This window comes from Aotus nancymaae, unplaced genomic scaffold, assembly GCF_030222135.1.
Source record: "Aotus nancymaae isolate 86718 unplaced genomic scaffold, 86718_ANA_hifiasm-v0.15.2.pri h1tg000032l_0, whole genome shotgun sequence".
Lineage (NCBI taxonomy): Eukaryota > Metazoa > Chordata > Mammalia > Primates > Aotidae > Aotus > Aotus nancymaae.
The window spans coordinates 1,344,065-1,368,821 of NW_026988445.1; the positions used below are offsets into that span (position 1 = coordinate 1,344,065).

General features: G+C 40.5%; 1 protein-coding gene across 6 annotated transcripts in view; it reads left to right on the forward strand.

Moving 5' to 3' along the window:
* Positions 1-24,757, forward strand: part of TATDN3 (TatD DNase domain containing 3) — a 26,796-nt gene continuing 2,039 nt past the window's right edge. Inside the window, exons 1-9 of one of the 6 annotated variants that reach the window (XM_064383492.1) lie at positions 1-114; positions 2,972-3,004; positions 4,400-4,473; positions 4,986-5,070; positions 10,108-10,170; positions 12,041-12,150; positions 12,314-12,369; positions 15,536-15,648; positions 20,269-20,349. In XM_064383492.1, coding sequence (XP_064239562.1) covers positions 49-114; positions 2,972-3,004; positions 4,400-4,473; positions 4,986-5,070; positions 10,108-10,170; positions 12,041-12,150; positions 12,314-12,369; positions 15,536-15,648; positions 20,269-20,349 — 681 coding nt within the window. In that variant the 5' untranslated portion in view covers positions 1-48. The other 5 variants (XM_064383489.1, XM_064383494.1, XM_064383491.1 and 2 more) reach the window with 5 other exon arrangements.

Here is a 24,757-nt window from a genome sequence, read left to right on the forward strand (position 1 = left end):
CGGCCCCGGCTCTGTGGGCGCGTCTAAAGCGGCGGCCACCGGGGCGCGATGGGCACGGTGGGCATAGGGTTGGTGGACTGTCACTGCCACGTCTCCTCCCCGGACTTCGACCGCGTATGTGAGGGCGATGCGGGGCCCGAGGGAGCAGGGAGGGCTCCGTCCTTTCCACTCGCGTTATCTTTGCTCTCCTCCCTTGGGACCAAACCCCATCTCCCCCACCAGACCCTTGTTTATGGCCATTTGACCCGCCCCCCATTTCCCTATTCCCTATTTAACTTCAGACATACCGATTTTTTTCCCCTGATGAAGTCGCTGTAAGCTATCTCCACAAGGCTTTTGTTTGCTCTTCTGAGTTCCTGGAATCGTTCCCCCACCTCCCCTTGGCTGGCCTGTTTTTCCGTTCGGGCCTCTCACCTCCCTGGCTGAGACGCCACTTTTCCTGGGAAGCCGTCCTCAAAACGCGTTCAAATCGGGGAGAGGTCGGGCGCGGGCCCACGCCTGTAATCCCAGCACTTTGGCGGGCGCGGCGTATCGCCTGAGTCCAGGAGATCGTGACCACCCCTGGGCAACATGGTGAAACCTCGTCTCTACAAAAAAATACAAAAATTAACCCAGGGTGGTGGCGCTTGCCTGTGGTCCCAGCTACTCTGGAGGCTGTGGTGGTAGAATCGTCTAAACCCAGGAGGTGGAGGTTGTAGTGAGCTGAGATCACTGCATTCCAGCCTGGGTAACAGAAAAGAAAAAAAGAGAGAGGAAGAGAGAGAGAGAAAAGAAGAAGAAGAAAAGGGAAGGAAGGAAGGAAAAAATATATATATATACACATACACATACACACACGGCTGGGTGTGGTTGCTCACATTTGTAATCCGAGCACTATGAGAGGCAAAAGCGGGCAGATCGCTTGACTCCTGGAGTTCGGAGACCAGCCTGGGCAACGTGGTGACACCTCGTCTCAATTAAAATAATAAAAAAAAATACAAACATAAAATTATTTACAAACTGTTTTACCCATTACATGAGAAACTAGAGACTAATGATAGAAAAGTAAGGGGGATTTTATTTCAGGGGGAAATTCTCCCAGGAGCTGACACTTAAGGCTGAGAAGACAAGGAGCCACCCAAACCAGGGGGTGACTGTATGCTGGTGAGAAAAACAGATAGGTTGCAGGTCCCCAGACAAGATAGAATTTGGCACATTCCAACTGCGGAAATGCTGAATGGAGCTTGATGAGCTAGAAAAAGAAAGGCATGGAACAAAACTGGAGAGGTTTGCAGGGGATAGGTGAGGTAGGTCAGTAAGGAATTTGGATTGCATTTGAAGCACAATGTGGATTCATTAAAGGGCTTTTTAAAAAAGAGAAAGTGACAAGATCTGCTATCCTTTTTTCTTTTTCTTTTCCTTTTTTTTTTGAGACAGAATCTGGCTGTGTCACCCAGGCTAAAGTGCAATAGTGGCGCGATCTCAGCTGACTGCAACCTCTGTCTCCTGGGCTCAGGCAATTCTCCTGTCTCAGCCTCCCGAGTAGATGGGATCACAGGTGTGCACCACCACACCTGGCTAATTTCTTGTGTTTTTAGTAGAGATGGGGTTTCACCATGTTATCCAGGCTGGTCTTGAACTCCTGGCCTCAAGCGATTAACCCCCCTCAGCCTCCCAAAGTCCTAGGATTAAACAAAAATGGCTAGGAGTGATGCTATCCATTTTTGCACCATTATGCTGCTGTATGGCAAATGGATGGCGGAGAAGAGTGGAAGCTAGAAGACCAGTTAGGGGGCTTTTGCAGTATATAGGCGAGAGATGTTGGCTGTTCGTACTAGGATGATAGCAGGTGAGTTTGAGAGAAATACATGGATTCAAGATACATTTTAGAGACACAATCCACAGTACGTACTGAAGAATTGTGTGTGGATCGCAAGGGCAAGGGAGGAATCAAGGATGGCTCAGATTATTAGCTAGTGCTTTAGGGAAGATGGTGGTGCTGTTTACTGAGATAAGGGAAGACCAAGGTCTGAGGTGGAGGTGGGGAGGTAGGCAGAAAGAATAGGTTTGTGGGGAGAAAATAAAGATTTGTGTTTGGGGCATATTGGGAAGCCTAATCCCATCCCAGTGGAGATGTCATAATTTTAAAATGTGAGTCATGGGTTCAGGAAACGGTTATAAAATAAAGATAAAAATTGGGGACTCAGGCCAGGTACAGTGGCTCATGCCTGTAATCCCAGCACTTTGTGAGGCTGAGGCAGGTGGATCACTTGAGGTCAGGAGTTCAAGACCAACCTGGCCAACATGGTGAAACCCCATCTCTACTAAAAATACAAAAATTAGCTGGGTGTGGTGGCAGTCGCCTGTAATCCCAGCTACTCAGGAGGTTGAAGCAGGAAAATTGCTTGAACCCGGGTTGCGGAGATTGCAGTGAGCCAAGATCATGCCATTGCATTCCAGCTAGGAGACAAGAGCAAAATGTTGTCTCAAAAAAAAAAAAAATTGGAGACTCAGCATAATGATGATATTAAAACCATGACAGGAAGTGAGATTACGCAAGGCAAGTGCAGAGAAAGGAGCAGAGGTTCTTGAGGTCAGAAAGAGGAAGGGGAGCCTGTCAAGGCGACTGAAAAGTAGCCACCAATGAGAGAGTGGTGTTGCAGAAGCAAAGAGTGGAAACCATTTTAAGGAGGAAGGAGGAAGGAAGTGAGGGATTCCAAATGCTGCCGAGGAGTAGAGTGAGATGAGGACAGAGAAATACCCTGTATATTTGACAACAGAGGTTTCTCTTTTAGTGTTGGGAACAGAAGCCAGACTTTACTGAGAGTGAGAGTAAACAGGAGGTAGGTCAGTGTAGGCTCCTTGCTTTCCACTACTCCATTCATTGCTATCATTGCCATTCTTTGTGATGCCTCAACTACATTGACATACACAGTCCAAGATTAGTTACTTATTCATCTAAAATAATGGTGATTTCTTATGCATGTTTTAGGATTTGGATGATGTGTTGGAGAAAGCCAAGAAGGTAAGTCAATATTTGTAATTGCTCTTTTGGTTTTTTATTTTACTATCATTTCAAGCAAAGACAGCTTGAAATTTAAATATACTACCTTGATGTTGTTTCAGTAGTTTATGATAAGTAGCAATTTTAATTTTTATTATTTACTTATTTATTGAGATGGAGTCTCAGGCTGTTGCCCAGGCTGGAGTGCAGTGGCGCAGTCTCAGCCCACTGCAACATCTACCTCCCAGGTGCAAGTGATTCTCCAGCCTCAGCCTCCCAAATAGCTGGGACTGTAGGCGCGCATCACCGCACCCAGCTAATTTTTATATTTTTAGTAGAGACAGAGTTTCACCATGTTGGCCAGGCTAGTCTCAAACTCCTAACCTCAGATGATCTGCCCGCCTCAACCTCCCAAAGTGCTGGGATTACAGGCATAAGCCACTGCACCCAGCCAATTTGTATTATTTATAATCAAAATTATAAAATTATATGATCTCAACTGCAATCAAGATTATATGGTCTCAACCTCCTGAGCTCAAGCAATCTACCCACCTCAAGCTCCCAAAATGCTGGGATTATAGGCATGAGGCACTGCTCCCAGCCTAAGTAGCATTTATTAAGTGTTTGTCACATGCCGGGTACTGAGCTAAGGCCTTTCTGTACTTTACCTCATTCAATATTTCACAATAGCTTTCTGAGGAAATTATTATTTTATAGCCAACCATTTCCCATTTTACAGATGAGGAAACTAAGGCCTAGAGATTAGTAACTGGTCTGAAGACACATGCTAGTGAAGTGATAGAGACAAGTTAGTCTGAATTCAAAACATGTTCCCATAGCTACCGTGCTCGACAGCACCATGGAACAAATTGGTCCGTCTTTCAGTTTTTAAATTCATGTGATTCTGGAGATGTAGGATATATTATAAAAGTTTTCTGAAATGTTTTGATTTGTTTGGAAAAATTATTTTTTTTGGAAGTGTTTATTAAATTCATTGTAACTAGCATTTTGTGGCCATCTCAGAAAATGATAGAGCCAGAAATGGTAGTAGTACATTTTTACATACAGCAAGCTTTCACTGTGGTAGCTTAATTAGGAATGTGGGCTTTGGACCTCATATATAGACCTGATGTCCTTGGACAAGTTATTCGACATCCAAAACTCTGTCTTCTGATCTGTACAGTAGACTACAGTCTACTTTATAGGTTTCTATAAATTAAATGATGCAATATTTATATTCACTGAACATAGAGCCTGAAACATAGTAAATACTCAATGATAGCCCTTCTGATTGTATTGATGGAGCATGGGTGAACAAGGATAACTGAAATGCATAGAAAACTTTAAATTTTTATATAATTTATATAAAATGTGTATTGTTTGGAACTCTATTCTTCTTCTTTTTTTTTTTTTCAGGCCAATGTTGTGGCCCTTGTGGCGGTTGCTGAACATTCAGGAGAATTTGAAAAGATTATGCAACTTTCAGAAAGGTGCTACTTCTATTAAGAGGGCTGCTAATAAGAACACAGTTGTGACATCCAGTTTATAATATCAAAGATCTATTTTTAAAGAGAATAAAGAGGGAAAAGCATTTTAACGTGGTCCTAAAAAGAGATTCTTTTCTACTTACTCTTTTTTTTTTTTAAGACTGAATCTTGCTCTGTCACCCAGGATGGAGTGCAGTGGCACAATGTCAGCTTACTGCAACCTCTGCCTTGTGGGTTCAAGCAGTTCTCTGCTTCAGCCTCCCAAGTTGCTGAGACTACAGGCATGCACCACCAGGTCTGGCTTATTTTTGTATTTTTTTGTAGAGACAGGATTTTACCACATTGGCCAGGCTGGTCATGAACTCCTGGCATCAAGTGATCCACCTGCCTCAGCCTCCCAAAGTGCTAGGATTACAGACATGAGCCACCATGCCTGGCCTCTACTTATTCTTTAGGATACATTGTAATCTACTAGTCTACTATTCCTGCTTTCTTAATTGGTTCTACATTTTTAGGTATAATGGGTTTGTCCTGCCATGCTTGGGTGTTCATCCAATTCAAGGACTTTTACCAGAAGACCAAAGAAGTGTCACATTAAAGGTAACAGTCATAAAAAACAGAAACCATTAAAAACAAACAAACAAAAGAATTCTTTTTTTTTTTGAGACGGAGTTTCGCTCTTGTTACCCAGGCTGGAGCGCAATGGTGCGATCTCGGCTCACCGCAACCTCCGCCTCTTGGGTTCAGGCAATTCTCCTGCCTCAGCCTCCTGAGTAGCTGGGATACAAAAGAATTCTTTTACTCAGTAACCCTCCTCTTTCTAATTTATATTCTTAGGAAATAATCCAAAAGAAGGAAACACTACCTTATTTCACAAAGATGTTTGTTGCAAGATTATTTGTAATAGAGCAAAAGTAGAAACAGCCTAGAGGTTCAGAAATAAAGAAATCATTAGTTAAATTGTAGAGTGTTAAATGTAATGCATTTACAGAAAATGAGGATTATAAAGTGTATACAGCACATGGAAATGCTTACAGTATAATACAGGGAGAAAAGCAGAATACCAAATGGGGTATTCACTATGAGTGACATGTACATAAACATATATTCATAAAGAAAAGACTGGAGCAAAAACACGGAAATGATAGTAATTGTGTTGATATAGTAGAATTATGTGTAACTTTTTTCACATTTTCTTGGTCCTGTAGTCATGTTGCTTTGGCAAAAAAGTGACAGAATATATAGAAAAAGAAAGAAATTCAGAGGTGCCATATACTATAAGGGAACAGATGAGTTCAAGTAAGTAGTTTGTCTTTGATCATAGAACCACTACCGCAGGGTTGCTCTCCAACTATTAAATTGCGCAGATTTTATAACCTCTCTAAAAACATCCTACCCACAAGGTTTCACTGACTCACAGTAGTCGGTATGTCTTATATTTCACATTTGTCTCCTGACTCAGCATCAGGAAGATGCACAATTTCTTGAGTGCTTTATTGCATAATGGGGTTGATAGTCCCATTTCGAAGAAGTAATGACTTTTTGTTACTTATGAATAAATTAAGATATGGGGCCATTTTAAAAATAATAATGTATCTCTATTTCTATATTAAGATACCTTAGGTAGCTCTACTTATTTCAAAATAAAATTCATGGCCAGGCGTCATGGCTCACGCCTGTAATCCTAACACTTTGGGAGGCCGAGATGGGAGGATCACCTAAGCTCAGGAGTTCGAGACCAGCCTGGGCAACATGGTGAGACTTCATCTCTTTAAAAAAAAAAAAAAATGGAATTAAACAAAATAAAATTCATGCACTTCAGGTAAAAATGCTTATCTTGTAGCTATCCTGAATTGTTAAGTATGATAAAATTAGCTACATTGCCAGACAGTCACAATTCTACAAATGTGGAATCATAGCAGGGCAGCACTTTTTTCATTTATGTGGGGATTTATATTAATAGACATTCATTTAGTTAGGTAGTCAAACAATGTGTACTGAGCACCTGCTACATGCCAGGCACTGCTGTCAGCACTGCAGACCCAATAATGAGTAAGATCCTTCTCACGGAAGCTAGATTCTAGATGGTGCAGATAGTCAACAATTACACGAACAAGAAGACTTTAGATAGCAATAAGTGCTTTGAAGACAATGAAATGAAATTACATAGTAGGTGTTGTGGATGCTGGTTGTTAGATGATGTCATCAAGGAAGGACTCTGTGGTAGTGACAGTTGAGCTGCCACCTGAATGCTACAAAGGAATTGGCCATGCAAAGAGAGGATCAGGGTGTTATATGCAAAGGAAACAACAAATCACAAAGGTCCTAAGGTAGGAATAAGCTCAGTGTAGTCAAGAAACAGAAAGAGGGCTGATATGGCTAGAGGAAGAGAGGAATGACAGTGATGGGGTAAGAGGGATGTGCAGAGATTTCATATAGGACCTTGTTGGATTTTAGTTCACATGCAATGGAGGGTTTAATGTGAGGCGTACCAAGATGTAATTTATGTTTTAAAAAGATCCCCTTGGCTGTGGTATGAAGAGTGGGTTTTAAAGAGGGCAAAAAATGAAAAGGGGAGAAAGTTAGAAGGCTATGAATAATGGTGGACTGGATCAGAGGACTAGCATTGGAGGTAGAGAACTAGGTGGATTTGGCATATATTTGCCATTAATATAGAATTGAGTAGACTGCTTAACTTACCAAAGTAATTAATATGCCAACAATTTGATAGGTACTTTTTTTTTTTTTTCTGAGATAGAGTCTTGCTCTGTTACCCAGGCTGGAGTGCAGTGGCGCCATCTTGGCTCATTGCAGCCTCTGCCTCCCTGGTTCAAGTGATTCTTGTGCCTCAGCCTTCCAAGTAGCTGGGATTACAGGCATGCACCACTACACCTGGCTTATTTTTTTGTATTTTTAGTAGAGATGGGTTTTTGCCATGTTGGCCGGGCTCATCTTGAACTCCTGCCTCAAGTGATCCACCTGCCTTGGCCTCCCAAAGTGCTGGGATTACAGGTGTGAGTCACCATGCCTGACCGATAGGTAATTATTGATTATTAAAGCAGATAGAACCCATCAAATGTTGTGATAATTCTCTGGAATAGATTAGAGATGAGCAGAGTTGGCCCTTTTTTATTCCAATTGCACTCGTAGTCCATACTGCAGTTTAGTTTTCTCCTACTGATTAGATTATAAGCCCCTTTAAAACAGGAAGTATGCCTCATTGCACCTTCACAACCTTCCAAAATATGTAGTACAAAGCTAGATAGGCACTAAATATTCATCAAATTAACTTATTTTGTAAGATGAATTGCCTAGCATCACGTAAGTCTTTTAACATATTCCTGAATTAATTAATTCATTCAATAAATATTATTACCAGGCACAGTTAGGCACTGGGGATAAATCACAATGAATTGTGGTGGCTCACAATTCCCTGGCGGCATTCTGCTGCTTGTGCATGCAGGGTATTTGCTTTCCAGTTAGCTACTGTGTCTGCTTGTCCCACTTCACTAATTTCTGTTCAACACCTGACCCCTGTTCTAAAGATTCTGAAGACTAAACATTTTCTATAATTAAAAAAAATCGATTTTAATTATTTAAAATCATTATGAATACATCTCTTCTCCCCCTTGATCCCTTTTGTCCTCCTTCCTTCTTTCATTCATTCCCTTTTTTGTCCCTCCTTCCTTTCCTCTTTCAGCAGCATGGTGGAAACAGCATTCATGAGCCTTGAAGTCAGAGAGGCCTGGTCTACTGACTTCTGTGATCTGTGGCACATTACTTAACTTTGCCAAGTCTGAATTTCCTCATTTGTAAATGATGAAAATTATATAGTGGTATTATGCCCAGTCACAAGGGATAGGGGTATAGAATCTTCTTTTTATAAAAACCGTAGTAGGGTGGGGGTGCCATGGCCAACTCCTGTAATCCCAACACTTTGGCTGAGGTGGGAAGATTGCTTGAGCCCAGGAGTTGGAGAGCAGCCTGGGAAACATAGCGAGACCCCATCTCTACACAAGGGTTAAAAATATCAGCAGGCATGTGGACATGTGCCTGTAGTCCCAGCTACTTGGGAGGCTGAGGTAGGAGAATCACTTGAGCCCAGGAGTTCAAGCCTGCAGTGAGCTATGATCACACCACTGGGTGATAAACTGAGAACCTATCTTTAAAAAAAAACAAAAATGAGAAAAGTATAGTAGACCCATTAGCTGTTAAGGAACTTGAGACCTTATGAAGGGAGTGGGGATGGAATTGAAGTCAGAAATAGACCTATAAATATCCTTATAAATATGCTGACATCTACTAAAATAAAATGACAGAGACCACACACACAAATGCATTTGTACATATTAAATAAGTAATGTGAATTATATTCTACTATTAATTTCTATTTATCATTCTTGACTTGATAAAAGCTTCCAGGTCTATTTTATTAGGAATTTGAATAGTCTTACTATAAATCTGTTTTGTTTTTTCATAGATAATACATATTCCAGGAGGCATGGTTTTTTCTACATCTGATCTTCCTCCAAATGTGTAATTTCTGTGACTCAGGCTTTCTAAGTGTCAGACATTTCCTGAGTGACTTCTCCTCCTTCTCCAGTCCCTCTGAGATCTCAGAGACATAGGGTAGTTTGCATGTGTAATAGGGAAAAAGCTTTGCCTGGAACTGTTTAACCTACTCATCTTGTTGTCAAATAGCTTCTATGACATCTAGGGTCATATACCCATCACATCTCATGACAATGTTAATTCTTCTTTGGGTCTACTAGACTATATTTCAAGGCCTTAACTTAACTCTCCTTTATCTTTGTTCTCTCTCTCTCATAGTTGTAAAATCTACTCCTGTTCCTCTGTCATCTGCTTTACCTTTCTTTTCTTAATTCTCTCTTGTTCTGATTATCCTCAGGAGAAATACTTTGCAATTTACATATCCTGAAACTAAAATCTGCAATGTAGTCTAAAAGGTATCTAGAAGCAATTTGCCATATATTTCTTCTCCCTGCCTAAGAAGGGAATGCTCACAGGGCAAATTCTCCTGAGTGGAAAAGGTAATATCATTGAAACTAATGATACACAGCTACTTCAATAGTTAACAAGCATGTATGAGATATTCATTGTTTATATTGCTGAACCTTTAGGACAAGTAATCAAAGCAGGACTATAAAGACAAATGAAATCAGTGAAAACAGTGCAAAGGAAGTATGGGATTATCATTATTATAAACTCACCAAGCAGACAAATTCTAAGGGGAGAACACAACAATGCAATCGCAAAATTCACATGCAAAGGTGACTACCTGGTGCTTTGCCTCTCTTTTTTTTAGTGATTTCAGAATGTCCAAATGCCTCCTAAATGTCAGGAAATACATCCTAAACAGAAGGCAATGTTTGAGTGGTGCCCTTCATAAAAAGTCATATTCTTATAACCTGAATGGGTATGGGATATGTTTCTACCCAAATTTCAGGTAGAGGTACTCACCATTATAGAAGGATTATTATTGCTGGTTCTTTGACTACTTAAGTGAATTAAATGTACGTAAAACACCAGGATAGCATAGCACCTAGCACATAATTGGAGCTTGTGAAATAGCAGTTCCTCTCTTCCATTTTAACAATTTTACTTTTTTTCTCCCAGGATTTGGATGTAGCTTTGCCCATTATCGAGAATTATAAGGATCGATTGTTGGCAATTGGAGAGGTAAACAGCCACTAGGCTGATCAAATGACTTCTAATTCAAACTTCTATATATGAAAATAACACTTCGTTCAGTATTGGTGATTGTAACTGACTTAAATAATTATGTTCACCTCATTTAGCCAAATAATAATTTGTTGATACTTCTTTAATAAGTAACAAAGCTTGGGAATGGAACAATCGAAAGCCTTACCATAGGCCTACCTTAATTGGAGAAAAATCATAGCATTTCTTCTCTTTTCTTGTGTTTAAATATGGGTCCTTGGTCTGGTGAGTTAATACAGTATCTATAATTCTTCATAAGTAATTTAGAAACACACTTTAAACGGGCTAGAGTTTGTAATTAAATAACTTTTTTATTTAAATAATTTATAATTGTGAATTTTTTTTTTTTTTTTTTTGAGATGGAACCTTGCTTTGTCATCCAGGCTGGAGTGCAGTGGCGCAATCCCAGCTGAAGTGCAGTGGTGCAATCCCGGCCCACTGCAACCTCCGCCTCCCGGGTTCAAGCAATTATCCTGCCTCAACCTCCCATGTAGCTGGGATTACAGGCATGCGCCACCACACACAGCTAATTTTTTTGTATTTTTAGTAGAGACAGGGTTTCACCATGTTGGCCAGGCTAGTCTTGGACACTTGGCCTCAAGTAATCCACCCACATTGGCCTCCCAAAGTACTGGGATTATAGGCATGAGCCACCATGCTTGGCCAATTGTGAAATATATATATATATGTATATATATATATATATATATATTTTTTTTTTTTTTTTGAGACAGAGTTTCGCTCTTGCTACCCAGGCTGGAGTGCAATGGCGCGATCTCGGCTCACCGCAACCTCCGCCTCCTGGGTTCAAGCAATTCTCCTGCCTCAGCCTCCTGAGTAGCAGGGACTACAGGCATGTGCCACCATGCCCAGCTAATTTTTTGTATTTTTAGTAGAGACGGGGTTTCACCATGTTGACCAGGATGGTCTCGATCTCTTGACCTCGTGATCCACCCGCCTCGGCCTCCCAAAGTGCTGGGATTACAGGCGTGAGCCACCACGCCCGGCCAATTGTGAAATATTTTTATTACTTGGTAATAAATTCCATTTTTAATTAAAGACAAAAGATAAGAATAACACTTAAATTCAGAATAGTTTATAGAATGCATGCCAAAATAGTCCCAGAAGGAGTCATCTATAATCTGTGCCATCCAATGGAGTAGCCACTTACGGCTCCTGAGCATTTGAAATGTGACTGTTCTGAACTGAGATATGCTGTAAGTGTAAAATACACTGTGGATTTCAAAATTTTAATACCAAAAAGAAAAAAACACAAAGGCCGGGCACGGTGGTTCACGCCTGTAATCCTACCACTTTGGGAGGCTGAGTCAGTAGATCACTTGAGATTAGGAGTTCAAGACCAGCCTGACCAACATAGTGAAACCTTGTCTCTACTAAAAATACAAAAATTAGCTGGGCATGGTGGCACATGCCTGTAATTCCAGCTACTTGGGAGGCTGAGGCAAGAGAATCGCTTGAACCTGGGAGGCAGAGGTTGCAGTGAGCCGAGATCGTGCCACTGCACTTCAGCCTAGGTGACAGACGCAGACTCCGTCTCAAACAAACGAAAAGGAATATAAAATAACTAAATATTTTATATTGGCTATGTGTTAAAATAATAATATATGGAATATATTGTGTTAAAGTATATTAAGATTAATTTTATCTGTTTTTGTTAATATTTTTAATGTGACTACTAGAATTAATATTTTTATGTGGCTTGCTTTTGCTCCTCTCATTATATTCTATTGGAGAGCATCAATCCAAAATATCTCTTTTGAGGTTCCTTAAACCTAAATATGTAATATCTTTTATTTTTTTGTTGTAGGTTGGACTAGATTTCTCTCCCAGATTTGCTGGCACTGATGAACAGAAGGAAGAGCAAAGACAAGTCCTAATCAGACAGATCCAATTAGCCAAAAGACTAAATTTGCCTTTGTAGGTTAATTATTTTTCTATGTTAATAGCTATAGAGCAAATTAAATAATGATCAGAGTTCTCCTGAAATGGAGCTCTACATTTCTTTTACTCTGAACTACTTTAATAGATCAAAAACAATACTTTCACAGTGGTACTTAAAAGAAATTTTATTGTTAAACAGAAATGTGCACTCACGCTCTGCTGGAAGACCTACCATCAACCTTTTACAAGAGCAAGGTATTTAGTTTCCTGAGAAAAATGGGGCTAATGTTCAAATTTGACAATTCCAGTTTGCATTCTCATAAAGCAACCCATGTTTTAATCTGATTTACTGAAGGGCAGGGGGCAAGAAGAGAGGTGGAAATCATCTAAGATGATTTTGCAAGTCAGGATATTGTTTACTAGGTTTTCAGTGTAATTACGATACTTCTAAGGCCCAGATAGTGTAAATGAAAAGTTGAATCAAATAATTTGTCCCTTAATTTAAAAATTAATAACTTTATAAAAATTAAAAAAGAAATTAGCAGCTCCACTTTCTTTTTATTTTATTTCTTTATTTATTTTTGAGATGGAGTCTTGCTCTGTCACCCAGGTTGGAACCCTCCTGGGTTCAAGCAATTCTCCTGCCTCAGCCTCTCATGTGGCTGAGATTACAGGTACCTGCCATCACACCTGGCTAATTTTTGTATTTTTAGTAGGAGACAGGTTTTCACCCTATTGGCCAGGCTGGTCTCGAACTCCTGACCTCAAATGATCTGCCCATCTCAGTCTCCCAAAGTGCTAGGATTACAGGTGTGAGTCACAATGCCTGGCCTATTTTATTTTTTGAGACAGCATCTCACTCTTGCCCAGGCTTGAGTGCAGTGGTGCAATCTTGACTCACTGCAACCTCCACCTCCTGGATTCAAGCTGTTCTCCTGCCTTAGCCTCCAAGTAGCTAGCATTACAGGTTTGTGCTACCACACCCAGCTAATTTTTGTATTTTTAGTAGAGACAGGGTTTCACTATGTTGGTCAGACTGGTCTCGAACTCCTGACTTCAGGTGATCCACCAGCCTCAGCCTTCCAAAGTGCTGGGATTACAGGTGTGAGCCACTGTGCCCAGCCAGCAGCTGCAATTTCTTAATCAGCTTAGTCAGCTGATTAATGAGGAAAAGGAAAAAAGACAAAGAAGGGCAATCACACAGCAATCACGTTGGGTCACTGTTTTGTATATTTTCTGGCTGCTGCTGCAAAACGCAGAATTTACAGAAATGCAGAAATACAGATTTTGGCCATCATACGTAAACACACTCTCCGTCAGTTGTTCCTAAAGTAAAATTACATCTTACAGCATTATTTTTCAAGCTTTTAAAGGTTCCATCCACAATAAGAAACATAATTTATTTTGAGACTCATATTCACATAAAGAAAGCTAACAAAAGTTTAACGAGCAGTTCTTATATGTGTATGTGTGTATCAGTATGTATAAATGTGTGTGCTACACACACACACACAGATATACACGTTCATATAAGCACACTTTGATTGGTTGTGATGTGACCTACTAAGTTGGTTTCATAACTCACTTATGGTTGTAACCCACTAATGGTCATACCATTTGAAAAAACACTGTCAAATAATAAAGTAAATGTAATTGCCTGCAACTAGAAAACATTGTATTTCTCAGTGATTAATACTTCTAGAGTCACTGAAAGCATGATTTTTATGCAGGCTGAGCAGCTACCCTTTAAGAACTGGGGGTAATTTTGTGAAGCCGACTCTGACTGTTGAATTTGTGTCACTTAGTTTCCTATTTCTTTTCTTTTTCTTTTTTTTCTTTTTTTTTGAGATGGAGTCTCACTGTGATACCCTGGCTGGAGTGCAGTGGTACAATCTTGGCTCACTGCAACCTCCACCTCCCAGGTTTAAGTGATTTTCTTGCCCCAGCCTCCCGAGTAGCTAGGACTACAGGCGCACCCCACCACACCTGGCTAACTTTTGTATTTTTAGTAGAGTTGGGGTTCACCATATTGACCAGAATGGTCTCGATCTCTTGACCTCATGATCCTCCCTCCTCAACCTCCCAAAGTGCTAGGATTACAGGCATGATCCACCGCGCCTGGCCCCCATTTCTTCTTCTGCTAGCATTTTTGTTAAGAGAATCCACTTGACTGCCTAAAAAAACCTCCTGTTAGAAACAATTTGACGGCTCACAGACTTCTGGAAAAGGTCTGATGGTGCAGGAAATTTAAATAATTGTCTTTTAAATTGAATATTTCTTTTTTTTTTTTTTTTTTTTTTTTTGAGACAGAGTCTCACTCTGTTGCCCAGGCTGGATTGCAGTGGGGTAATCACTGCTCATGCAACCTCCGCCTCCCAGGCTCAAGTGATCCTCCCACCTCAGTTCCATAAGTAGCTAGGACTATAGGCACACCACTGCCACACCCTGCTAATTTTGTGTGTGTGTATTTTTAGTAGAAACTGGGTTTCACCATGTTGCCTAGGCTGGTCTCAAACTCCTGAGCTCAAGAGATCCTCCCACCTCAGCCTCCCAAAGTGCTGGGATTACAGGCATGAGCCACCATGCCTGGCCAAAATTACTGAATATTTCTATTTTATTCTGAAGATAAAGAATTTATTTCCTCTTTCTATTTATTTATTTATTTATTTAGAGATGGAGTCTCACTCTGTCACCCAGGCTACGGTGCAATGGCACTATCTCGGCTCACTGCAAACTCTGCCTCCCGTGTTCAAGCAGTTCTCCTGCCTCAGCCTCCCAAGAAGTTGGGATTACAGGTGCCTGCCACCACGCCTGGCTAATTTTTTTATTTTTAGTAGAGTCAGGGTTTCGCCATGTTGGCCAGACTGGTCTCAAACTCCTGATTTCAGGTGATCTGCCCACCTCAATCTCCCAAAGTGCTGGGATTACAAGCGTGAGCCACTGCACCCAGCCTACATATATTCTTCTTATTTTATTTTTTGAGACAGAGTCTCACTTTGATGCCCAGGCTAGAGTGCAGTGGTGGAATCACAGCTCACTGCAGTCTCAACATCTTGGGCTCAGGTGATCCTCCCACCTTACCCTCCCGAGTAGCTGGGACTACAGGCCTGTGCGACCATGCCCAGCTGTTTTGTGTTTTTTATAGAGATGGGGTTTCACTATGTTGGCCAGGCTGGTCTCTGCCTGCCTTCACCTCCCAAAATTCTGGGATTACAAGTGTGAGCCATTGTGCCTGGCCTAAAATTTACTATATTTTTATTCTACTCTTTGAACACCATACATTTATCCACCCTTTAGAAGTTATAGAACCTCTTCTTTATATCCTAGTGACCAACATTTACTTAAAATTTCAGACTTCTGTTATTTAACTTGATTGATGGGAAATAAAATGGAATTCTGCTTTATCTTTCATTTTTGAAAGGTGCTGACAAGGTACTGCTGCATGCATTTGATGGTCGGCCATCTGTAGCCATGCAAGGAGTAAGAGCTGGGTACTTCTTCTCAATTCCCCCTTCTGTCATAAGAAGTGGACAGGTAAATTTTTTCATTGAAACTCATCTAACACTTTATGAAATAAAAGTTAAAGTATGAGCTTTTCTTACATACTTGTGATACTATTCTAGTTACTTTACAACAATTAATCTTAGGTCTCTACCTCACGTTTGTGTGTGTGTGTGTGTGTGTGTGTGTGTGTGTATAAATGAACTCAGAAATTGATCAAAGACTTAACTGTAAAATTAAAATAAGGTCGAGCGTGATGGCTCACGCTTGTAATCCCAGCACTCTGGGAGGCCAAGGCGGGTGGATCACCTGAGGTCAGCAGTTCGAGACCAGCCTGACCAACATGGTAAAATCCTGTCTCTACTAAAAATACAAAAATTAGTCAGGTGTGGTGGCATGCACCTGCAATCCTAGCTACTCGGAGACTGAGACAGGAGAATCACTTTGAACCCAGGAGGCGGAGGTTGCAGTGAGCTGAGATCGCGCCATTGCATTCCAGCCTGGACAACAAGAGCAAAACACTGTCTAAACAAAAACAAACAAACAACAAACATAGGTAAAGAGAGAGCAAAATTAAGATATAGTCAAAGTTTATAAAAATATCTCTATCAGCAATCATTTATCTTTGTGTAAGCTTTAGCTGCATTTTACAAATTTTAATATGCTCTGTTTTCACTTTTTTTAGTTCAAAACATTCTAACTTACCTTGTGACATCTTTGATCATAAGGTTATTTAAAAAGTGTGCTGTCTAATTTCCAAAAATTAAGAATTTTCCTAATATCTTTCTTTTCTTTTCTTTTTTTCTGAGACGGAGTCTCACTCTGTCGTCCAGGCTGGAGTGCACAATCTCGGCTCACTGCAACCTCCACCTCCTAGGTTCAAGCAATTCTCCTGCCTCAGCCTCCTGAGTAGCTGGGATTACAAGCATGTGCCACCACGCCCAGCTAATTTTTTAGTGAGAGACAGGGTTTTACCATATTGGCCAGGCTGGTCTTGAACTTCTGACCTCAAGAGATCCTCCGGCCTCAGCCTCCCAAAGTGCTGGAATTACAGGCGTGAACCACAGCACCCAGCCTTTCCTGATATCTTTCTGTTACTGGTTTCTACTTTAATTCCACTGTGTTCAGAGAACATACATTATATGATTTTAACAACTTTTTAAAATTAATTGAGATTTCCTTAGTGGCCTAAATATGGTCTATCTTGGTGAATGGAACATACACACTTGAAAAGAATGTATATTCTGCTTTGGATGGAGTGTGCTATAAATGTCAATCAGGTTTGGTTAATTGATAGTCCAATATTTATTTTTATTTTTGCTACTTTTATTATTTGTGGAGAAATTTCTTAGTATAATCTTTAGCTGAGACCATTTCTCTTCCAAAACTGAAATGCAAATGCTGTTTTTTCTCACTTTAAAGAAAATTAAAACAACTTCAGAAAAGAAAGAACAAATTTCAAGTCAACCCAAATTCCACCACTCAGAGACTACCATTGTTAACATTGATTCGGATAAAATAAAAGAATATGCTACTGTTTTTTCTTTTAACCCAGCTTCATAGATATGTATTTATGTCTATAAATATAGACCTACTTCATCTTTTATACTGAATAAGTAGTATTTCACATGTGGATATATCGTAATTTATTTAAGCATTACCTTAGATAAAGCTTAGGCTGTTTCCAGTTTTTCACTGTTTTTTTCTTTTCTTTTTTTATGAGACAGTTTTGCTCTTGTTGCCCAGGCTGGAGTGCAATGGCATGATCTCAGCTCACCACAGCCTCCGCCTCCTGGGTTCAAGTGATTCTCCTGCCTCAGCCTCCCAAGTAGCTGGGATTACAGGCATGCGCCACCACACCTGGCTAATTTTGAATTTTAGTAGAGACAGAGTTTCTCCATGTTGGTCAGGCTGATCTCGAACTCCCGATCTCAGGCCTCCCAAAGTGCTGGGATTACAGGCATGAACCACCATGCCTAGCCTTTTCACTGTTATAAACAGTGTTTTCATGAATGTCTTTGTACATCCACAAACACATATGCATACACTTGTCCACTTGTCTCCTATAAATGGAATCACTAAGTAAAAGTTTATACATTTTTTTAAAATTTTGGCATAAATTGTCACATTTACTTCAAGGACATTTATACCAGTTTAACCGTTATCTACCAACAGTGCATAAGAATACTCACTTGTATGCTTTGAAATTTTTAATCATAAACAGCTTAACAGTGTTCCACTTTGCATCATTTGTCCCCTTCCCATTTTTTTTTTTTAATTTTATGTGCAGTGGCAGCAAGAGAATTGTGTTCCTGGCATAAAACGTATTGAGTTAATTGCAATTCTTACAATCTACACACAGTAAATTATAAATAAGAAAATAAAACAGCCGGGCATGGTGGCTCATACCTGTAATCCCAGCACTCTGGGAGGCCAAGGTAGGAGGATCCCGTGAGCCCTGAGTTCGAGACCAGCCTGAGTAACATAGTGAGACCCATCTCTATAAAAATTACTAAAATTAGCTGGGCGTTGTGATATGTGGCTGTGGTCCCAGATACTGAGGAGGCTAAGGCAAGAGGATCACTTGATCCTAGAAGGAGAGGTTGCAGTGAGCCGAGATCACACCACTGCACTCCAGCCTGGGAGACAGAAGACCCTGTCTCAAAGAAAGAGAAAGAAAAGAAAACCATCCACCACCCAATCTAAAATTTAAACTGGGCTGGGCATTGTGGCTCACATCTGTTATCCCAGCATTTTCGGAGGCTGAAGTGGGCAGATCACCTGAGGTTAGGAGTTCAAGACCAACCTGGCCAATATGATGAGACCCCATCTCTACTAAAAATACAAAAATTAGCTGGCTTTGGTGGCACACACCTGTAATCCCAGCTACTTGAGAGGCTGAGGCAGGAGAATCACTTTAACCCAGGAGGCAGATATTGCAGTGAGCTGAGATCGCGCCACTGCACTCCACTCTGGGCAACAAAGCCTCCATATAAAAAATAAATAAATAAATAAGATAAAATAAAATTTAAATTGCATAAGAACCTTAGATTTGGGCCAGGCACAGTGGCTCATGCCTGTAACTTCAGCACTTTGGGAGGTCAAGGCCTGCAGATCACTTGAGCTCAAGAATTCGAGAACAGCCCAGGCAACATAGTGAAATGCTATCTCTACAAAAATACAAAAATTAGCTGAGTATGGTGGTGTGTGCCTATAGTCCCAACTGCTTGGGAGGCTGAGGTGGGAGGATGGCTTGAGCCCAAGAGGTGGAGGTCCCAGTGAGCCAAGAAGGTGCCACTCCACTCTAACATGAGTGACAGAGCCAGACTCTGTCTCAAAAACTAACAAAGAAAACCCTTAGATTTATCAACATAAAGCTGAGTGCCTTAAAATGGATGTTAGAAAGAAACACTGAGTGTGATGATAGAGAAACAACAGAAATCACTTCCTTGTTTCTATTGGCATGTGATATCAGATGTTTAGATTTCTGCTTGCTGGATATACCTCATTTTTGCTATGGTTACTATTCTTTGGTTTTCTTAGAAGCTTTGGATAATTTTTAGGAATTAGTGTTTATATTTTAACATAATATTTAGTAGTGGAATTATGAGAACATAATAAGCATCCCGTTAGCATTTATCAATTGAATTGTTTTTTTGAAGCAGAGTCTCACTCTGTCGCCCAGGCTGGGGTGCAGTGGTGTGATCTTGGCTCACTGCAACATGCGCCTCCCAGGTCTAAGCAATTCTCCTGCCTCAGCCTTCCAAGTAGCTGGGATTATAGGTGTGCACCACAACACCTGGCTAATTATTATTATTATTATTATTATTTTCACTCTGTGGCCAGGCTGGAGTGCAGTGGCATGATCTCAGCTCACTACAACCTCTGTCTCCCAGGTTCAAGTGATTCTCGTGCCTCAGCCTCCGAGAAGCTGGGACTACAGGTATGCACCACCATGCCCAGCTATTTTTTGTATTTTTAGTAGAGACAGGGTTTCACCATGTTGGCCAGGCTGGTCTTGAACTCCCAACCTCAGGTGATCCGCCTGCCTTAGCCTCCCAAAGTGCTAGGATTACAGGTGTGAGCCACCACACCTGGCTAAATTTTTGTATTCTCAATAGAGATGGGGTTTTATCATGTTAGTCAGGCTGATCTCAAACTCCTGGCCTCAAGTGATCTGCCCACTTCAGCCTCCAAAGTACTGGGATTACAGGTGTAAGCTACCACACCCGGCATAGCAATTGCTTTTTTTTTTTTTTTTTTTGAGATAGAGCCTCACTTTGTTGCCCAGGCTGGAGTGCAGTGGCCCAGTCTCAGCTCAATGCAACCTCTGCCTCCCTGGTTCAAGCAATTCTCCTGCCTCAGCCTCCTGAGTAGCTGGGATTACAGGCACATACTACCACACCTGGCTGATATTTGTATTTTTAGTAGAGATGAGGTTTCACCATGTTGGTCAAGCTGGTCTCGAACTCCTGACCTTGTGATCTGCCTGCCTTAGTCTCCCAAAGTGCTGGGATTACAGGTGTGAGCCACCTCGCCCAGATTAAAGCATAAATTTTAAGTTCTTGCAGAATCAGATGTATTATTAGCATGTCGATTTAATACTCTTTGTTTCTCATGTTTTAAACTTACCTGCTTTCTCTTTTATCTAAGAAGCAGAAACTTGTGAAACAGTTGCCTTTAACTTCTATATGCTTAGAAACAGATTCACCTGCACTAGGACCAGAAAAACAGGTAAATGGTTTTCTAATGTCTATATTATTTAGATTGTATCTTTCATTTGAGCTTTTTTCTTATTAAGCTGTGTTTCTCAATCTAGCACGATATGAGGATTCCACCATATTTACACATTTCTAGTATAAATACGGTGGAATCCTCATATAGTGTTAGATTGAGGGGTTATATTAACTTTATTTCAGGTCTTAGCTGTCATGCACCAGAGAATATTATTTGATAATGGAGCATGTCCTAATGTATGTAATAATAACAGTCAGACCAGTGTAGTAAAAAGCACAGTGTCTGCAGTCAGACAGATTCTAATCCTGTTGTCTACCTAGTAGTTGACTTTGGGTAAACTGCTTAATCTCTCTGAAACTGCTTTTTCATTTATAAAATGTGGGTAAAATAATAAATAATTTAAAAGATTATGGTGAGTATTACGTGAAAGAATGTATGTGAAAGTACCTAGCAATGTCTGGTATACAGTAGGTGCTCAATGAATGTTCATTTTCTTCTTTTAATTAGCATGTTATAATGAAGGTCTGTTTCTTTCAATACAAGTATTGATATAGTCATGGGTTTACTTATATGATCTTTGCTGTAGTCTCTTTTTGTTATTGTAAGCCACAAGGAATCATATTTTAAATTTCACTCTTTTTCATATTGCTACTATTTTAATTTATAATTTTCTGAAAGTAAGCCACAGTGTATGCTTTATTTGCTTTCGACATTACCTATTACAATGACCTCCCAATGTGCAGTTTAATAAGTGCCTCTGCCCCACCAGATCTGTGTGTCTGTGCCTGCCAAATTCAGAGAATTAGCACTCAAAATTTAGAGGTTTGAGAACAGTAGCAATTACTATGTGTTTATTCAGAAACTATGATTATATATGATTGCAATGTGAATTTTACAAATTGATGTTCAATTAATTATATATATATATTTATTTATTTTTATTATTTTTTTTTTTATTTTTTTGAGACAGGGTCTCACTCTGTCACCCAGGCTGTAATGCAGTGGGATGATTACAGCAACCTCAGCTTCCTGGGTTCAAATGATTCTCCATCACTCATGTGCTACCATGCCTGGCTAGTTGGCCTTTTTTTTTTTTTTTTTTTTTTTTGAGACATAGTCTCACTCCGTCGCCCAGACTGGAGTGCAGTGGTGTGATCTCGGCTAACTGCAACCTCCACCTCCCAGGTTCAAGCAATTCTCCTGCCTCAGCCTCCCAAGTAGCTGGAATTACAGGCTTGTGCCACCACTTCTGGCTAATTTTTGTATTATTAGTGCAGACAGGGTTTCACCACGTTGGCCACGCTGGTCTCGAACTCCTGACCTCAATTCTATAAATTAGTACTTAACAAAAACTCTATTTCTTGCACAAAATAATTTAAAATATTGCATAAAGTTACCTTCAAGCTATGTGTATAAAGTATATATGAAACATAAATGGGGCTGGGCACAGTGACTCACGCCTGTAATCCTGGCACTTTTGGAGGCCGAGGCGGGCAGATCACTTGAGGTCAGTAGTTTGAGACCAGCCTGGCCAACATGGTGAAACCCTATTTCTACTGAAAATACAAAAATTAGCCAGGCGTGATGGTACACACCTGTAGTCTCAGCTACTCAGGAGGCTGAGGCAGGAGAATCACTTGAACCCAGGAGGCAGAGGTTGCAGTGAACTGAGATTGTGCCACAGCACTCCAGCCTGGGCAACAGAGAAAAAAAAATGTAGGGTCCAACCCTACAGGATCCTATGAGCCCCTCTCCACTGGTGTGGAGACGAGAAATTGTAGAAAAAAAGAAAGACAAGACACAGAGATCAAGAGAAAAAGTTTGGGCCCAAGGGACCACTGCTCACCAAAGCATTGAGTCCGGCAGTGGCCCTGAGTGTCTAGTCGCTCTGGCTTTTATTGCATACAAAGCAGGGGGCAGGGTAGACTGGGCAGGTCATTGGTGGTCGGTGATAGGGTCAGGTAAATCACGTATCTTAGAGACAGGGGCCCAGGACTTTCAGGTAGCCCAGGAGAGGGAAGTAGCATACTGCATCAGCACTTTTTTCATACTTGTCAAAAAGAGAGAAGACCTTGAGATTTATGTTACTATTACTGATATCTTCTAAGAAAAAGAGGAACCAGGTGCAGAAGTGAAAGGTGAAAGTAGACATGGAACGTGACCCCTGAAGCACAGCCCCACATAGAGACACTTAAGCCCCCGGATGTCTGTGGGGTTCGCTGACAGCTATCAGGCCTACCACAAGAGCTTGTGGGAGCTGAGTTTTCTCCTAACTCCTCTGGAGACATCCAAGATGTCTCCTTCCACAACTGGCTAAACAGCGGGCACTTTGCCAGCCCTGGCACTTTCCCAGCGCTGGCACTGCTGCACAGCCAAGTCGCCCTCCGGTAGCCCTTATGCGGGAGTGACAGAGGGCTTAGAGCATCTTGCCTTAGTGTCACTTCTTTCATAGCATCACGTTAGGTTCACACTTTGCAACCCGAGAAGTATTAGCAACATTAAAAGATTATAATGAGTATATATATATATATATATATATATATATATATATATATATATATATATATATTTAAGTGTCTATATCTATGATTACTTATGTGATTATATTTCTAATTTCATCATTTATATGGGAACAGGCTGAGGCTTCAGACCCTTGCCTTGGCACTTGCGGGGTCTCCCACCCACAAAAAGAAAGAAAGAGAAAGAGAGAGAAAGAAAGCAAGAAAGAAGAAACAAAGAATCTGTGTTTAGACTTGGTCCACATCCCCAAGATATCTTATTATGTATATGTAAATATTTTTAAAATACAAAATTTGGAACACTTTTGGTTCCAAGCATTTTGGGCAAGGGATGCTCAACAAATATTTTTGGATAAATGAATTTTTTAACCACATGTGATTTTTGTTAAGTAAAATGTGTCTGTTCACCAGGCGCAGTGGCTCATGTTTGTAATCCCAGCACTTTGGGAGGCCAAGGCAGGCAGATCACAAGGTCAGGAGTTCTAGGCCAGCCTGGCCAACATGGTGAAACCCCGTCTGTACTAAAAAAGTACGAAAATTAGCCGGGCATGGTAGCACATACCTGTAATCCCAGCTACTCAGGAGGTTGAGGTAAGAGAATCACTGGAACCCAGGAGGCGGAGGTTGCAGTGAGCTGAGATCATTTCATTGCACTCCAGCCTAGGTAACAAGAGCGAAACTATGTCTCAAAAAAAAAAAAAAAAATGTCTGTTCTAGAAAGTTAGCAAACACAGAAAATCATGACCAAGAAAATCATCTACCACACAAAGTTACCACTATAATATAGTAGCTAAGTCCATAAACTCTGAAGTCACATTGCTTGGGTTTAAAGCCCAGCCAGGCTACTTACTAGCTATTTGAGATTCCTTCTTATCTATATAAATAGGGATATGGTCGGGTGCAGTGGCGCATGCCTGTAGTTCCAGCTACTTGGGAGGCTGAAGTGGGAGGATCGCTTGAGCCCAGGAGTTCTGGGCTGTAGTGCACTATGCCAATCAGGTGTCTGCACTAAGTTTGGCATCAATATGGTGACCTCCCAGGACGGGGATCACCAGGTTGCCTAAGGAGGGGTGAACCGGCCCAGGTCAGAAGCGAGCTGGTCAAAACTCCTGTGCTGATCAGTAGAGGGATCGCAACTATGAATAGCTACTGCACTCCAGCCTGGGCAACATAGCAAGACCCCATCTCTAAAAAAAAAAAAGGATACTACTAATAGTAGTATACCTATCCCACAGAGTTATTTTGAGAATTAAATGAGAAATTTTATAAAAAGCTTAGGACAATACCTCATCTATAGAAAACACTAAAGTCCATATGTTCTTTCAGACCTTTTAATGTTCATTTATGTATGTACATATATTTCATAAAAACAGAATTAACTTGGACATATTATTTTGTAACTGACCTTTATGTGGTAAACCTCTCTATATATTTTTTTTGTTAATTTTTTTTTTTTATAGAGACAAGGTCTCACTATGTTGCCCAGGCTGAGCTCAAGTGATCCCCCACCTCTGCCTTCCTAAGTGCTAGGATTATAGATGTAAGCCACTGCACCTCTGTATATATTAATAAATATACCTTTCATCATGTTTAATAAATGCATAATATTCCAGTATGTGAGTTTGCCGTAATATATTTAACTTAATATTGGTCATCTAGATTGTATTATAAACAACATGATGAACATCTTGAACATAAATCTTTGTGCACATTTTTATTTTTTTTTAGGTGAGTTTTTTTAAACTTTAACAATAATGTTATTCTGCTGAACATTATCATCCTCAGTAGGTACTTATTGATAGTAACAATAATACTTTATTTCATCAAATATAAATGCTACTGATTGTAGAGGCACCATTGTTTACCATTGTTTTATGACCATTAAG